Source organism: Microtus pennsylvanicus, chromosome 9 (assembly GCF_037038515.1).
Source record: "Microtus pennsylvanicus isolate mMicPen1 chromosome 9, mMicPen1.hap1, whole genome shotgun sequence".
Classification (NCBI taxonomy): Eukaryota; Metazoa; Chordata; class Mammalia; order Rodentia; family Cricetidae; genus Microtus; species Microtus pennsylvanicus.
Genome location: NC_134587.1, coordinates 41,631,641 through 41,647,924, shown reverse-complemented (window position 1 = coordinate 41,647,924; position 16,284 = coordinate 41,631,641). Strand labels below are relative to the sequence as shown.

Sequence of the window (16,284 nt, the reverse complement as noted above, 5' to 3'; positions counted from 1 at the left end):
ATGGTCCTCTGGGAACTAGAAAATTTTTGCCGCCATGAAGACAAATGGACAGAGCTTACATATGTCCATGGTTTTGGGGCTCTGCACTCCTGCCCTTCCCTTAGTAGCCAGTGTCTCGCAGCACCATGCAGCCAGAGGCACTGGCCCCTCTCCCACTCCCTCAAGCCCACACTACCCAACCACCTCCTGTGGAGCAACATTCTCCACATTCCTCTCCTTCCCCATCTACCCCCTTCCTTCCCAATCCAGAGGTTCAAGATCAATTTCCACCTTACCCACCTTCCTCTCCCTCTCCTACCTCATCTCCCCACCCTTGGACCTCTCTGCGCACTGTGCTAGCCCAGTCTCCTCCCATACCAGATCCCACCATAGCTCTGCCCTTCTCTGTTCTCTCTGGAAAGTGGCGGGAGCCGATGGCATTATAAAAAGTTCATGTTCCCTTTTCTCTTCCAGATCTCTCTCAGATAGAAAAGTGGCTAGGTTCCTTTTCTACTAATCTTTCTGCTTAAAGTTAAGAAAGGATGAGGAGGGTCCCCAAACTCCTATAAAAGAATTGGTGAAAATGGCCTTTACATGGCTACAACAGGCAGCTAACCTATAGACCCAGGCCTTAGCAGCCACCCTAAGGTCACAGGAAGGGGACAAGGGAAGCCAACGACAAGGCTCTACCCTGATGGAGCCCAGCCTAAGTCAACCTCACAGACAAGCTGTTTCAAGTGTGGCCTAAATGGTCATGTGTCACGATATTGCACTATGCCTCCTTCGAGGTTATGCCCTATCTGCCAGCAACCTGGACACTGGAAATCACAATGACCCCATGCTCGGAGGTCCAGCTTCACCAACATTGGCAAGTGAAACTGTGCCAGCCTTCGAACTTCTCAGCCTTATAGAGGATTGATGCTACCCAGATTTGGTACGTCCCATACCCTATCCAAGCATAGGGTAAAGTTGCAGGTAGTGGGTAAGTCCATTACTTTTATTCTCACTCGGGCCTTACATTCCCCTCACCAATTCCAGTTATGGGGATAGACGGGACTCGTTCCTCCCCACTTAAAACTTTGCCACTGGCCTGCATTCTTGCAGGACAATTTTTCTCTCATTCTTTCTTAGTGATACCTGCTTGCCCAGCACCTTTACTGGGTCAAGATATCCTTAGCCACTTCCCCAAAGCTTTGTTCTGCTTCTTAGAGCCCCTTTTTGACCCCACTCATCTCCAAGATCATATTTTACAGGTTCACTCCTCTTGCCAGACGTGTGCCCAGGCTAACCCACAAGGGGCTCTCCACATATGTCAGTCTCTACACCAGCTTGGCGGACACCAACCGGGCGAAGATTAGCAGGTTGATTTCACTCATATGCCTACTCATGAAAAACTCCCTCATCTCTTAACACTTGTGGACACTTTTACAGGAGGGATAGAAGCATTCCCGGTCCCCAGGGAAACAGCAGATGTGGTGGCTCAGGGTCACGGAGTTCATGTCAGAAGCTCTCAACATCTCCTGGAAATTCCATACCCCCTACCATCCACAATCCTCAGGAAAGGTGGAGAGGGCCAATGGACTCATCAAACAACAACTAACCAAGCTCTCCATTGAACTCAGGTTAGCTTGGCCCTTCCTTCTCCCCACTGCCTTTACTTGCCTCAGGGCCACCTCAGATTCCCCTATGGGCCTGAGCCCTTTTGAGCTGCTTTATGGCAGGCCCTTTCTCCTTACTCATCACCTCCTAGTTCAAACTCCTCCACTGGCAGGGTACCTAGCCTACCTCTCCTTTTTAAAGTCCCTTCTCCATTCATATACTGACGGTTGTCTCCCTGCCCCCACACCAATGGACACTAATGCCCCTAAACCTGCCCCGCTCTACCAGGGGACAGAGTACTCCTCAAACAGTTAACTCCTAGGTCTCTCAAACCTCAATGGACAGGACCTCACATGGTAATTCTCACCACCCCCTAAGCTGCCAAGCTCCTGGGACACCCATGTTTGTACCATCTCTCTAGGCTCAAGCGGGCACCTACTCAGGACGCTTGGTCTGTCCAGCAGACAGGACCCTCCACCCTCCGGTTTTCCAGAATGCCACAGTGAAGGGCCTACCTGCTCCTCATCCTGGCACATTCATCTTTGGTAATAACAATATTTTCTTCCTAGACACCTGCTTTCTCACCTCCCCCAAGGAAGAGATGCCTGATATCTCTGGGATGACAGTACATTTCCAGCCACACTTCATGCTAGGCGTGGACCCACCAACACCTAGCTGTCCCCTTCCCCACATCACCATATACCCGCAGGAAGTAGCCAGACTTGAGTCAACGCCCCTTTTCCTAGAGAGCCCAAATTGTTGGTCACAATTATTACTTTAATTTCCTGTCATTTCTATATCCAAGTCTGGAATGTTAAGTTGGGAGTGTAGACCCCAGCCCCTCGCTACAAAGCTAGCCCCCAGCCTTGAGAGTTGTATTGGTCTGGACTCCAAATCCCAACATGTGGTCAGGACCACTCCCACAGGATATTTAAATGAACTCCTGAAGAGGAACATGTGGTCTCTTTCCTCTCCCACCGGTGGTTGCATCCGCGGCCTCCCGTTTTTCCCCTCAGGGCCACCCAAGAGCGCAGAATCCCATTAAACCTGGATATTTTTAATTTGGCTTGTTTTGATTTGGCTTGATTGGGATTTTTGTGTTGGCAGAGAGCTCACATTAGGAAAAATTCCTAACACTTAGTAGGGTGTCACATCAATATCCGTCCCTCTTCTCCAATTGGAGCAGAAGTGGGGGCCATTTGGTACCAGCACCTCCTCTGATTCTTTGGACATCCAGAGGTTTTGAAACATATTGGTTCTTCCTGGGTTCACTCTGGGCATCTTCTGTCTGGGATGGACACAATGTCTGGGATGCGGGGGCAGCCCCTGCCATGTCAGCACAGACTACTTGCTGGCTTCTTTGGACAGTAAACTTTTTGTCTAGTCCCAGGAGTTAGCAAGCTGAGACTGGAGAGACATACTTGTGCCAAGATGACCTCATCAGGGGCCTCATTTCGAGGAAGAATGGTCTACCCATACAGCCGCCTGGTTCAGGGGATGGGGAACCAGGGTGGGCAAGTATGGGAAGACAGAATGCCCAGGGCCACCACAGTAATATGGAGACTCCTGGGTTAGTGATGAAGAAGGAAACGTGAGAGGCGGAGGTCACCCCAGAGAGCTAGGTTCAAGTTTCATAGCCCTGCTCCGCTGCCTTGCTGGGAGAACTGTCCACTTGGCAGCTGCCCCAGCTGGGCTGGCCAGGAAGCTGGGGTAGTGGGAGGTTCACTCCTGCCCCAGTTGTAGGCGGAGACTTTGAGCCAGCAGCAAGGGAGTGGGTGGCCTGTTCAGCTAGACCCAGATGCAGCTTGGGTAAGAAGGGAGGGGTGGTGTCCTGGCAGCCCCTTCACAGGCTGGGTTGGAAAAGTTTAGCTGGGACCTCCCTCTGCCTCTGGCCGAAGGGACCATGGAGTAGACAGGAAGACCGTGGGTAACTGGGGTTACAGGAGAGGGCTCCCGCATGGGAGGGTTCTGCAGAGTGCCTTCCCCGCTTATGTACCCTTCTACCCTGTTGCAGCCTTCAAAGAAGGCCGTGTGTCTGAGATCTCAGGCCTGTGACTGAGCTCTTATTCCACGTGTCCCCTGCCCTGATCCTTGGGAAGCTGAGGGCGGGAGCTGCAGGGGCCAGAGGGCAGGTTCATGAAACAGCTGTTCTGAAGCAGGAGGAGCAGTCTGGGGGCCTGGCCGCCCCATCCCCCAACCCTGCTGTGACTGGCTGGGAGGGAAGGGGCACGTGGCAGATCCCCAGGCCAGCAGTATCGGCACTGGGCAGAGTCTGGAGAGGAAGGAGGTGCTTCTGGCAGGTGTGTGGTGCCTGGTGCAGTATCTTAAGAAGGAGGCACTACCTGGTCCTGCAGAGCCTCGACTGGGTTCATATTCTGCTGACTTGCTCTTGCTAGGACCCTCTCCGGAGCTTCTGGAGAACTAAGGACATTCAAGACTAAGGTACGTATAGACTCCCACCAAGGGGAATGCCTTGTCTCATCCACGGAAGCCACAGAGACTGGCAGCTGTCACTGTAGGGATGGGAATGACCTGAGAGACTGTAAGCCAAGGACAGCTCCTGCCTGCAAGTCCACCCACTCTCCACTCCCAAGGCCTCTCAGCATAGACTCCTGGCCCTACCCTTGGAGTGGGGTGTTGAGTGGGCGGCTTGGCTCTGACCTGCTCTGTCTCCTGCTGTGTCCAATGAGGGCTCAGAAGTGCAAACAGGTGGAATATGGGGCCACAGTGGGTCCAAGTCCCCAGACGGGGTGGCGGTGGTGGGGAATCAGGGGAACATTTGGCTTTTGGATCACAGTGCCCTTTGCTCAGTGCGGCTGATCAGAGGCCTGTGACCTTGGCCACCCTAGGAACCCTGTCTCCGCAGCCTCAGTCTCTTTCTCTGAACTAGAGGTAAGAGTCACCGGCCTCAGGTCATTCTGTAGCAGTGAGCTATCGTCTACACCTGATGGGGGAATTTTTTTTTTTTTTTTTTTTGGTTTTTCGAGACAGGGTTTCTCTGTGGCTTCGGAGCCTGTCCTGGAACTAGCTCTGTAGACCAGGCTGGTCTCGAACTCACAGAGATCCGCCTACCTCTGCCTCCCGAGTGCTGGGATTAAAGGCGTGCGCCACCATCGCCCGGCCTGATGGGGGAATTTAACTGGCCTCATGGTAACAGGCACAGTTCTAAGGACCCAGCACTCCGGGTCATAACCAAAGCCTTTGGTTTTCCTGCTGATCCCAGGAAAGAGCACAGGAAACCCCTTGGAGACATTCTTCCTTCCCTGTGCTGGGTGGGATCCACTCCTTGGGAGACACCCTGGGTACCACCATTCCTGGTACACTTTTATCACTACATGTTGGTGGATAGGGCGATGGGGGTGTCCTGGAGGAGGGTCTCTTGATGAGCCCTTAAGGGTAACTGGAAGAACTGTGGACGGGACAGAGAGAAGTGAGGTCTCTTAAGCCAGTGTCTGAGCCCCATCTGAAATCCAGATTCCTGGAGGGGTGTGTATGTTTAGACACCACGGCCTCCATTGGCTTCTGCTGGGAGCCACTGAAGGAGCAACAGCTTATGTGGGGTTGAGTGGGGATTGTCCTGGGGGATCGTACTAGGGCCCTGTCTGGGTCTACTGCCAGCTCCCGTTTAGAGCTATTATTGCCCCTTGCCTCCTCCACATGGCCACCCACCTCGGCCTGGCTCTCCCTGTGTGCAGGTGACCTCACACATTCCTATCAATGCAGTCACGCCTCCTCTGGGCCTGCAGTCTTTCTTCCCAAGTCTAGTCCAGCAGCCCTAGGGCCCTTCTCTAGCTCAGACCAGGACAGGGCCCACAACACTTGTAGGAAACTCAGACTCGCCAGGCCCTGGGTGTTCTCACCTCTGTATCATGCTGTCCGGGTGCCCAGTGCTCCTGTGAGGACATCAGTGCCCCTCTGAGGCACTTTCTTATGCCTAGCCCACACAATGTAAAGGAATATTCCATATCAGTCCTCACGTGCCTGTCCTCTCTGGATACTGCTCTTCCTTATGCTTCATTTGGGCTATCTGCCACTTCTCTGACACACCCTACCCAGAGCTGTCTCCCCTGAGCCCAGCTAGAGCCTGCTGTGTATCCATCCAGCCTTGAGACATCAATGCTGAATGGGTGAGTGGATGAATGAGTGAGTGAATGGGTGAGTGGGTGAATGGGTGAGTGGGTGAATGGGTGAATGGGTGAGTGAATGGGTGAGTGGGTGAGTGAGTGAGTGAGTGAATGAGTGAATGGGTGAGTGAGTGAATGGATGAGTGAGTGAATGAGTGAATGGGTGAGTGAATGGGTGAGTGGGTGAATGGGTGAGTGAGTGAATGAGTGAATGGGTGAGTGAGTGAATGGGTGAGTGAGTGAATGGGTGAGTGAGTGAATGGGTGAGTGAGTGAATGGGTGAGTGGGTGAATGGGTGAATGGGTGAGTGAATGGGTGAGTGGGTGAATGGGTGAGTGGGTGAATGGGTGAATGGGTGAGTGAGTGAATGGGTGAGTGAATGGGTGAGTGGGTGAATGGGTGAGTGAGTGAGTGAGTGAATGAGTGAGTGAATGGGTGAGTGAGTGAATGGATGAGTGAGTGAATGAGTGAATGGGTGAGTGAGTGAATGGGTGAGTGAATGGGTGAGTGAGTGAATGAGTGAATGGGTGAGTGAATGGGTGAATGAGTGAGTGAATGAGTGAATGGGTGAGTGAGTGGATGAGTTAGTGAGTGAGTGAATGGGTGAGTGAATGGGTGTGAATGAATGAGTAAGTGAGTGGGCGAGTGGATGAGTGAGTGAATGAATGAGTGAATGAATGAGTGAATGAATGAGTGGATGAGTGAGTGCATTAGTGAATGGGTGAGTGGATGACAGAATATATGGGTGAATGAGTGAATGACTGAGTGAGTATATACCATGGGGAAGCAGCAGAAAGAAGGCTAAGTATGGGAGCTCCAGGTAATGGACATGCACATAGTCCAGCCCTACAGTGTCTGCATTGCACCCCATCCGGCCTGATTCTCTTATTGGCTCCCTAAGGTACAGAAGCATTAAGTCCCCATGGCTTCGCTGAGCCGAGCCCTACGCGTGGCTGCCACCTGTCCTCAAGGGAGATCTGTTCGGAACCTGGGGCTGCAGCCCCTAGCCAGGGATGCCCGGCCCACTACTGAGAAGAATGTTCCATACCAGCGGACCCTGAAGGAGGAGGCACAAGGTTCCTCGGTGGTGACCCAAGGACCAAGCCAGCCCCTGCCTAGCTCAGCCGATGTTGTGGTCATTGGCGGGGGCAGCTTGGGCTGCCAGACCCTGTACCACTTGGCCAAACTGGGTGTAGGCCGAGCAGTGCTGCTGGAGAGAGAGCGACTGACCTCCGGGACCACCTGGCACACAGCAGGTGGGAGCCTGGGTGCTGGCGGGTAGGCGGGACACAGCTGGGGTCAGTCTGGGAGTGGCCGCAGAGTCAGGCCAGCCAGACTCTTTTCTCCGAAGAGCTGTGCCAGGGAGAGCATAGGCACTGCCTGTGGCCCTCTGGGTCGGGGTGAAGCTGGGTCCAGGCAGCTGTCTGTACCGAGAGCAGGAGCCCCTCCCCAGAGAAAGCCACCAGTTGGAGACATGCCTGCTGGAGAATGGCTGGACCTGCATGGCAGGGGCTGCATTTTCTGTGGAACTTTCCTACTGACCCTGTGACAACCTGAGCACCCGCAGTTTGCATGTCCTCAACCCTTTTAACCAGTGGCGTGCAGGCACACAGCTGCCAATTTGGTGTGGTGGTGACACTTGTACCTCGGCTGCTGTCAAGAGGCCCACTGCTCTGAGCCCTCAGCCCCTCTCCCAAGGCCAGGTCCAGCTGGGCTGCCACCTCTGCCCGTCCACGTCACACCAGCCTCGTTTCTGGCATGTACTGCCCCTGCTGTTGAAAGTAGTAGTCATAGTCTTAGGAAAACTGGGTTATCTGGGTCCAGTCAGTTTTCTTTCTTTCTTTCTTTCTTTCTTTCTTTCTTTCTTTCTTTCTTTCTTTCTTTCTTTCTTTCTGTCTGTCTGTCTGTCTGTCTGTCTGTCTGTCTTTCTTTCTTTCTTTCTTTCTTCCTTCCTTCCTTCCTTCCTTCCTTTTTTTCTTCTTCCTTCCTTCCTTCTTTCTTTTTATTGATATTTATTGAGCTCTACATTTTCTCTGCTCCCCTCCCTGCCTCTCCCCTCCCCTTCAACCCTCCCCCAAGGTCCCCATGCTCCCAGTTTACCCAGGAGATCTTGTCTTTTCCTACTTCGCTCCAGTCAGTTTTCTGTCTCGCATTCACCTGCTCTGTGACTTTGAACTCAACTATTGGCTGCCTATGAAGTTGACCTGTAACCATTCAAAGTCAGGTTTGGTAGCTTAGGCCTATCATGTCAGTTCTTGGGAGCAAGAGACAGGAAGAATTCCAGTTTGTTCTTGGCTACATAGCAAGTTTGAGGCTAGCCCTAGGCTTCTCAGGAGATGCTGAGGACTCTTGAGGTCACCCTAGGCTAGACTCTGCACCAGGCCTGGCACGCAGATGGCACTTGTTAATGGGAGGCTTGGATATTGTTGCTTGGAGCTGCCCCAGAATAGCCCTAACCTCCAGCTGTGGCAGGCTCTGTCCTACTCAGCCTCCCTGGGTTCCTCGTTTCTGCCCATTATTTGTCTGGCAGAAGTGGATGTGATGCCACCCTGCAGGGGACTAACGGTGCCCTTTTCTGGGTCAGGTTTATTGTGGCAGCTGCGGCCCAGCGATGTGGAGGTAGAGCTTCTGGCCCACACACGGCAAGTGGTGAGCCATGATCTGGAGGAGGAGACTGGGATGCATACAGGCTGGATCCAGAACGGTGGCCTCTTCATCGCCTCCAACCGGCAGCGCCTGGATGAGTACAAGAGGCTCATGTCGGTGGGTATGCTCCTAGGGAAAGCAGGGCATGCTCTCTGCAGGGGGCTCAGGTGCGTGACCGGATTCCCTGGGGGAAAGGTGGGGGGTGTGCCTTTTGGGAGCTCACCTAGATGCTGTGTTCTTCGTTGGGGGGTACAGCGAGGGGGAGGAAGCCCCAACAGTGAGTGCATGCGATAATCCCTTAACATTGGAGACAAGTGCCTGCAGATCTGGGTTCAAACCCTATTACTGCTCTTTGCTGGCTGGGCTACCTGGGTGGAGAGGTGTGACCACACTCCTCATTCGAGATTCCTGGGGAGTGTGGGGGAAGGGGCTCAGCTGATAGAGTGCTTGCTTAGTGTGCACACCCACAACTCTGAATAAAATGATGGGGCGGCTCACCTGCTCTCGGATCTTGAATTTAGAGCCATGCAGAGTTACTGAGTTTTACCTATGAAGGAATCCGAAGCCTGGGATAGGGCTGCATGCTTCTTACCTCATCAGAAAGATCAGTAGCTTAAGGTCATCCTTGGCTATATCGTTTGTGACCAGCCTGGGCTACATGAGACCCTGTCTCAAAAAGAAAAATATTCTTAGAGAATCTCATCACCAGTCAGGTGGAGCCCTGTTAAATAGATCATCACCTCCTTTGGATTAGCTGCCTTCGGTTAGTTAAATATGAGGCATGGTCTGTTTGACAGTGCCACCAAGGCAGGATCTTGTTGGTGTTTTTGGGGGAGGAAACTTGGAAACCTAATTCTCAAACCTGAAATATGAGACTGAGGGTCATTTTAATTTTATTATGTCACACCAAGCAATTTGTAGCTTGCCTTGTTCTTGTCTAAGCTCTTAATCAACTGCCCTAATTTCTTTTAGCCCATTTCTGGGAGGAGATGTTCAGTCTCTCCAAACCCTTCACAAAGCTGCACTCCAGCAGATACGAGAGCCAAAGGATGTGGCTTCAGACCCTGTCTGTGCACTGGCTCCACCCCTTCACCCTCCTGCTGGAGCAGACCCAAAGGGTCCTCTGGGCGTGGAGACCTGCTCAGACTTCTAGAAGCAGCAGGGTTGGGGTTGAACCTGGGACCCCAGGTGGGATGAGTGGCCTAAAGACCTGCTTTTCATGAGCTCGGGTATTTTCTTCTGCGTCCCTCTAGTTAGGCAAGGCCTATGGGGTAGAGTCCCATGTGCTGAGCCCAGCGGAGACGAAGGATCTGTATCCACTGATGAACGTGGACGACCTCTATGGGACCCTGTATGTGCCAAAGGACGGTACCATGGACCCTGCTGGCACCTGCACCACCCTCACCAGGGCAGCAGTGGCTCGAGGAGCTCAGGTACCCATCACTACCAATTCTAGGTCTTTGCTTTGAGCCCACCCCCTTTCCCTCCAAATCCCGAGACCTGGAACAGGCTCCATCCTTGGCCTGATCCGTGGTCTTGGGCCTGTTGGAACCTTGGGGTCCATTCTGTCCAGACATCTGCATTCCCACCCCCTTCACTCAAGGATCCCACTCTGTCACAGGAAATCTCTGGGTCCATTCTTACCATTTTGTCTTCATTTGCCCCAAACTACACTTATGGTAGAGAAACTCAAAATGATGATGAGGGATATGCTCACCGGATAAAAATATTTGATCTTGAGCTTGAGGGCTTTGCTTGTACTTCCCGCATTCATGTAGCGGGTGACTGTAACCTCAGCACTGGGGAGGGTAGTTAGGAGGATCACTGGGTTTCCTGTCTGCCGTCCTAGTGGACACAGTGAGCCCCAGGTTCAGCGAGAGGTCCTATCCCAAGGGAAAAGGCAGAGGGTGATGAGGAGGACACCCATGTCCTCTGTCCTCTGACCTCCAAATGTGTCTGCATATCCCACTTTCATGTTTGTGGCTGTGATGAAACACACCGACAATAAATAACTTAGGGGAGGAAAGGGTTGACTGGGCTTACAGCCGGGTTATGGTCTATCACTGAGGAGTAAAGGTGGGAACTCAAGCCGTTAGCCTAATCCTATCCCACTGATAGGAGCAGAGAAGGATGAGCATACCCGTGTTACCTGCTAACTAGCCCAGCTATCTTTCTTCACTCATGTGGTCCAGACTTAGCCCAGGGGATGGTGCTGCCTACAGTGGGCTGGATCAATTGATAATCAACACATTTCTCCACAGACGCATTCATAGGCCAACGTGATCTAGATAATTCCTCAGTTAAGATTCTTCCACGGTGTTTCTAGATTAGTTCAAGTTGACAGTTAAAAATAATTAGCACAGTGCATGCACCCTTTTACAGGCATGCACACCTAGACATCACACATGACATATGTATGCACACCCAGACACCACACATAACACACGCATACAACACCACATCTAACACATGCACACACAACCACACACGACACACGACACACACACACAAAGATAAATAAGCAAAAAAAGCAGTAAAAATGTCAGGCAGGACTGTGGGCATTTTGATGTGTTTCTCTTCAAGTGTTTCCATGAAGGCATAAACAGACACATCATTTTATGACTTAAAAAAATCCAGAGTGATGTACAAACATATTCTCATTTCGCAAATGAATCTTGCCTACTGCAAAACAGCCAGCTACTATCTTATTCCAAATGAGTGCCCTCACCCCTCCTATATCTGCACAAGTTTTCCAACCAAGGAAGGACGTGGGTTCTGCTTTTTTGTGATGTGGCTTCCGTTTCTCTGACCAAATGAGGGAAATAGAATCAGGATGTGTCCCTCACAGAAGCAGCATTCCTGGTCCCATCCAGTAGGTCAGGGATGGAGGTCAGGTCTTCAGGAATCTCCACATGGCTTTAGGTGCTGTTTTCCCCCACCTCAGGTCATCGAAAACTGCCCAGTGACTGGCATCCGCACGCGGGTGGATGACTTTGGAGTGCGGCGGGTGGCAGCCGTGGAGACAGAGCATGGCTCCATCCAGACACCCTGCGTGGTCAACTGTGCAGGTGGGATGGTGCTCCTTGGGCTCCCCCCCTCCCCGCAGCTCTGGTCCCACCCCTTTCTGGGCTGGAAGGTCAGGACAGGCAGGAATGCTGAGGAATGTCCTGTGCCCACTCGAGTGGCAGCTGAGTCTGTTCCATTCTGTTCCCAGGAGTGTGGGCGAGCACCGTGGGCCAGATGGCTGGCGTGAAGGTACCACTGGTGGCCATGCACCATGCCTACGTTGTTACTGAGCGCATTGAGGGCATCCAGGTAATCAACGGTGCCGGATTCTCTGCAGTGGGAGGGTGGGTGAGGTCAAGGACTTTGCCCTAAAACCTACCTAGCTGGGGTGCAGACAAATGACGCGGTCCTCAGGCTTAGGCACCTCTTCCGTGCAAGGGAGACCTCTGGGTGCTGGCAGACTTACATGAGTTGGCAAGGTTGGCACAGTGGATTTGATGGTGTGGCCTATCTTGGATGCCAGGGCCTGGTTTGTCTTTGATATCTCATCTGATAGCCAGGACTTTGTTCAGAGGACGCTGGTTCCTGGCACTCAGTACCTCTCGGAGGGCGAGGGAAGCCCAGGCCTGGTGCGCCTGCAGGCACCTGGAGTTAAAAGCCTCCCGCTCTCCCCTCTCTTGGTCTACTCTGCTCTGCTTCCTATGCTGGTGGCTGGTGGTTTTCTGACACCTTGTCACTGACTGTCCTGCTTCCCCCCACCAATCCTCTGAGCTTGTCTCCCCCGCCCCGCATCACTCTTTCTAAACCCACTGCACCCTCCTCCTCTCCTCTTCCTATCCCCTGTATTTCCCATGCATCCATCCTTCTTTTTCCATCCCTTTATCCTTATTGACCGCTTTTCATCTACTTATCTTTCCATTTATTCACTTCCCTCTCTCCTTTTTGCTACTCCCACCTTATATTCTTCTTTAATGTCGTCTTCCATCTCCCCAGCCATTTACCAATCTACTTATCATCATCCATCCATCCATCCATCCAGTCATTTTTCTATCAGTTCTTTTTTAAAGGTTTATGTATTTATTGTGTTTACAGTGTTCTGTCTGCATCTTGCCTAAACACCAGAAGAAAGCATCAGATGGTTGTGAGCCACCATGTGGTTGCTGGGAATTGGACTCGGCATCTCTGGAAGAGCAGTCAGTGCTCTTAACCTCTGAGCCATCTTGCCAGCCCCCATCCCTTCTTCTTTAACGCCTTCCATCCATTCCCCTACCCATGCTCCATCCCTCCTTCTCTCCAATCACTTTTCCCTTCCTCTATTCTTCCTTTGTCCATCCACTTGCTAAATCTTTACAACGGGAATCTAATCCTCTCTGCAGCCAACACTGACTGGAGGGGTTTCATCTTTCTACTCCAAGAGGTGGAACTAAAACAGAGAAAGGCCCAGTTTTTACATGAAGAGTAAAGGAGGATCATGCATACAAGCAAAAGAGAACCCCCCAGAGAAACTGCAAAGGGAACCCCCGAGGGGTTCTAGGGCTCTGAGTAGATCCTGTTCCAATGGACCATACTCAACTGACTTCACTTAGGTCAATCAAATGTGGCTGGACATGGTATGCCTGATGTCTCTAACCAAGATTGGAGGACCAGACCAGCTTGATTTTTGGGGGGCTACCTGGAGAGGGAAGAGGCCATACCTCAGTGGGGGTTTGAGGGTGATGGAGAAGGTCCATCACAAAGGGCATGGCATTTGGTTTTGACGGACAGTTCAGGGAACTGAGCCATAGGCTGTGGGGTGAGGAGAGCGTGAGAGGCCAGACTGCTCTGGTTTATGGACCAGTGATAAGAGTCTTGGACACCTGGACACCCCCTTTCTCCATACGAGAAGCCTCACCCCTGGGGCCTGCCTCCCCCACCCTACATGAGTTTGGCTGCCCTCCTGCCTTCAAGATGCCAAGCCTGGCTGTTTTACAGTGTGAATGTAGGAGACAGTATAGCAAAAGCCTGGGTCTGGTGGGTTCCTGCCACAAACCCAGGGTGACTTCTCCAAACACACAGTAGGTCCTTATTCACAGAGACACCTACTTTGTACATTAGGTGAGCAAGAAAGACTAGCCATGCTGATCCCTGAAGCTCAGAACTGTGGAGAGAACCATACCCCCAGGTAGCCACCAGGGGTCACTCTCTGACCATGAAGGGATCCAGAAGAGCCACATAAAGACGGGCAGAGGGTATGTCATAGACGGAGACTGCAGAGAGGGTAGCCACAGGGTGTCCACTGGGGGGCACCACTCCTCAGTCCTAGCTGGTTTCTCTTGGGGCCTGACAACGTGCTCCTTTTGGGAAGCAGTAGGATCGACTGCAGCTGGCCATCCCCCTCCCAGGAACGTCAAAGTCAGGGGGAAGCTGCAGGTATTATATATAGTCACTCAGGGTCCCTGTGTGCCTCTAGGTATAAGAGCACATGGATAGGACCACTAGCTCCCAGAGTTCAAGGCTGTGCCTGGTGCAGTCTGGTATGGTAAGAGAATTCCCAGGCCCTATCCCTCCTGTGGAGGCTGTGGGTCTGAAACCAGACTCTTCCCTTCTTCCCATCTCCAGCCTAGAAGAGTGAAACCATTATTCTGATTCATTACATATGTGTGTGCGCGTGTGCGCATGCGTGTGAGCATGTGTGTGTGTGTGTGTGCGCGCGCGCGTGCGTGTGTGTGTGTGCGTGCGTGTGTGTGTGTGTGTGTGTGAGAGAGAGAGCATGTATACTATAGGGAACAGTTTATGGAGTTCTACCATGTGGGTACCTAATATCAAACTCAGGTCATCAGGCTTGGTGGCAAGTCCCTTTATTCAGTGAGCCACCTCAATGGGCCATCTTTCTCTGCTCTCCTCCTCTTATTTCTGCTCATCCTCCTTGCCCTCCTTCTTCCTGTTTTCCTATTCCCCTCCTATCCCCTCTCTTTGTAGCTCAGGCTCCTTTTGGACTGATTTTGTAGCCGAGGACAACCTGGAACTCCCGGCCATTCTGTGTTCCTAGTTGGTGCAGTGCTGGGCATGGAATCCAGGATTTCAGACTTGCTGACAAGCGCTGTACCCACTGAGCCACATTATCAACCCTTTGTTTCCTTTCCTTCAGCAAGGGTAATAGTTGTGCATGGGGTTGTGCTGAGACAGAGAAAGCGGTGAATGGAGCAAGGTCTGGCAGAAGCTATGAGGCAGTTGTGACCATGGTGACAGAGGAGCCTGGAGTCACCTAGCCAGCTGCTGCCTCAGAGGGACTAAGAAGAACAGGAGTAATCAGGCCAACTTTCAAGAGGAAGCAGCCAGCAGGGTTTGATGCAGCTGGGGGAAAATAAATTGAGGTCAGAAGTTGGGATAAAATGGGAGTAGGGCCATACTGCCCACTAAGAGTAGGGTGGACTCCTGTATGTATCTCTACATAGGAGTTTCTGGGTGGACATGTGTGTGCTGAGCTGAGCACTTGCTGTATCCTCAGTTGTAGGGACCTATGAGGAGAGTCAGTACTGAGTTGGGAACTGTCTTGCTGGGACAGGAACGTGGACGTCCCTGGCCACCAGGGGTCTCCACGATCCTGTGCTATAGTGCTCTGAGCGCGTTAGTGTTGGAGGTGGTCCTGGCAGAGCTAACCGGTGCTATTTTAAAGCAGTATTTGGTGACTGAAAGCATCACCGAGCTTCCAAAAGTGGTCCTTAACTTGGCCGTTTTGATTACTGTTCACTGCTCACAAATGAACAGGGCTGCCGCAAAAGGTTCCTGCCTGTCTCTGCCTGTTTCCTTCCCTGCTCGTCTCCAGTGCGGGAGAAGGTGCCACAGGTCTCCCCAGAGCAGGGCCTGCCTCAGGGCATGGGAGTCAGGCCTGCTTGACGCCTGGGGCTTCTCTGCTCTGCCTTGCAGAACATGCCCAATGTCCGAGATCACGATGCTTCTGTCTACCTCCGCCTGCAGGGCGATGCCTTATCTGTGGGTGGTTACGAGGCCAACCCCATCTTTTGGGAGGAGGTAAGACCCCCAAGGGCCCCATGGTGGAGAAACAGGTGCTTCTGAGAGCTGGCACTCAGGTACACAGAAGCTAGGGTGGGATGGCTGCCCACCTCAGCATGAGGAGCTTGCAAAGATCCCAGTGTTTGGTCTGCCAGTAGCAAGGATACAGGTCTCCCCAGGGCCACAGTGGGGCCTCTGGGCTGGAGGAGAGTTCAGGGTATCACACAGCTGTCTCATCCACATGGCCATAAATGATGATCAGACGGCCACTTTGCACCAAAGCCCCTTTATTTCTGAAAAGTGCCGGGGAGACTAAGATAATAGCCCCCGTCTCAAGATGTCTGGAGGTGGGAAGTCACAAACAATAAGCTAAGAGGTAAGTAATGCCATGTGGGTGGTGCCTGCACCCCCAAATATAGTTAGCAGTCTATGAATCATCCATAGATACTGGGGGTGAGGTTGTAGGTACAGGTGGACAGGATGGCCCATTGCCCAGGTTGTGTTGGAGGCCTAAAGCAGCTGCAGCTTACCCCACCCCCTCTTGAGAAAGGGTCTCACTGTACAGCTCTGGCTGTTCTGGAACTCACTCTGTAGACCAGGCTGGATTTGAACTCTAAGATCCCCCTGCCTCTGCCTTTTGAGTGCTGGGATTAAAGGGGTGTGCCACCATGACTGGCTTAGCTTGCCCTTCTTAAAAGCAGAAGGGAGGTCAAAAGGCCAAACACAGGGGAACAGTAGGGAAGGCAGATGCATGGAAGGTTTTGGGGGGTTGTGGTAGGTAACTGGGAGCCATGGGAGGCTCCTGCACGGTTTGAGAGAACAGGTTAGAGGTTAGTGCCCAATTGGAGACCACAGAAACAGTCCAGGGAAGCTAGGTGAAGGTGGAACGAGGAAAGAACGGGCATGGGAGAGCCCACAGGGGAGTCCTGTCATCTGT

The 16,284-nt window shown here is 52.4% G+C and overlaps 1 protein-coding gene across 3 annotated transcripts in view; it reads left to right on the top strand.

The window, feature by feature from the left end:
• Positions 1 to 3,328: 3,328 nt before the first annotated feature.
• The window catches only part of Sardh (sarcosine dehydrogenase), a 59,436-nt gene continuing 46,480 nt past the window's right edge, over positions 3,329 to 16,284 (top strand). The window contains exons 1-8 of one of the 3 annotated variants that reach the window (XM_075985547.1): positions 3,329 to 3,387; positions 3,975 to 4,020; positions 6,604 to 6,958; positions 8,287 to 8,465; positions 9,602 to 9,781; positions 11,293 to 11,416; positions 11,563 to 11,663; positions 15,261 to 15,365. In XM_075985547.1, coding sequence (XP_075841662.1) covers positions 6,625 to 6,958; positions 8,287 to 8,465; positions 9,602 to 9,781; positions 11,293 to 11,416; positions 11,563 to 11,663; positions 15,261 to 15,365 — 1,023 coding nt within the window. In that variant the 5' untranslated portion in view covers positions 3,329 to 3,387; positions 3,975 to 4,020; positions 6,604 to 6,624. The other 2 variants (XM_075985548.1, XR_012911808.1) reach the window with 2 other exon arrangements.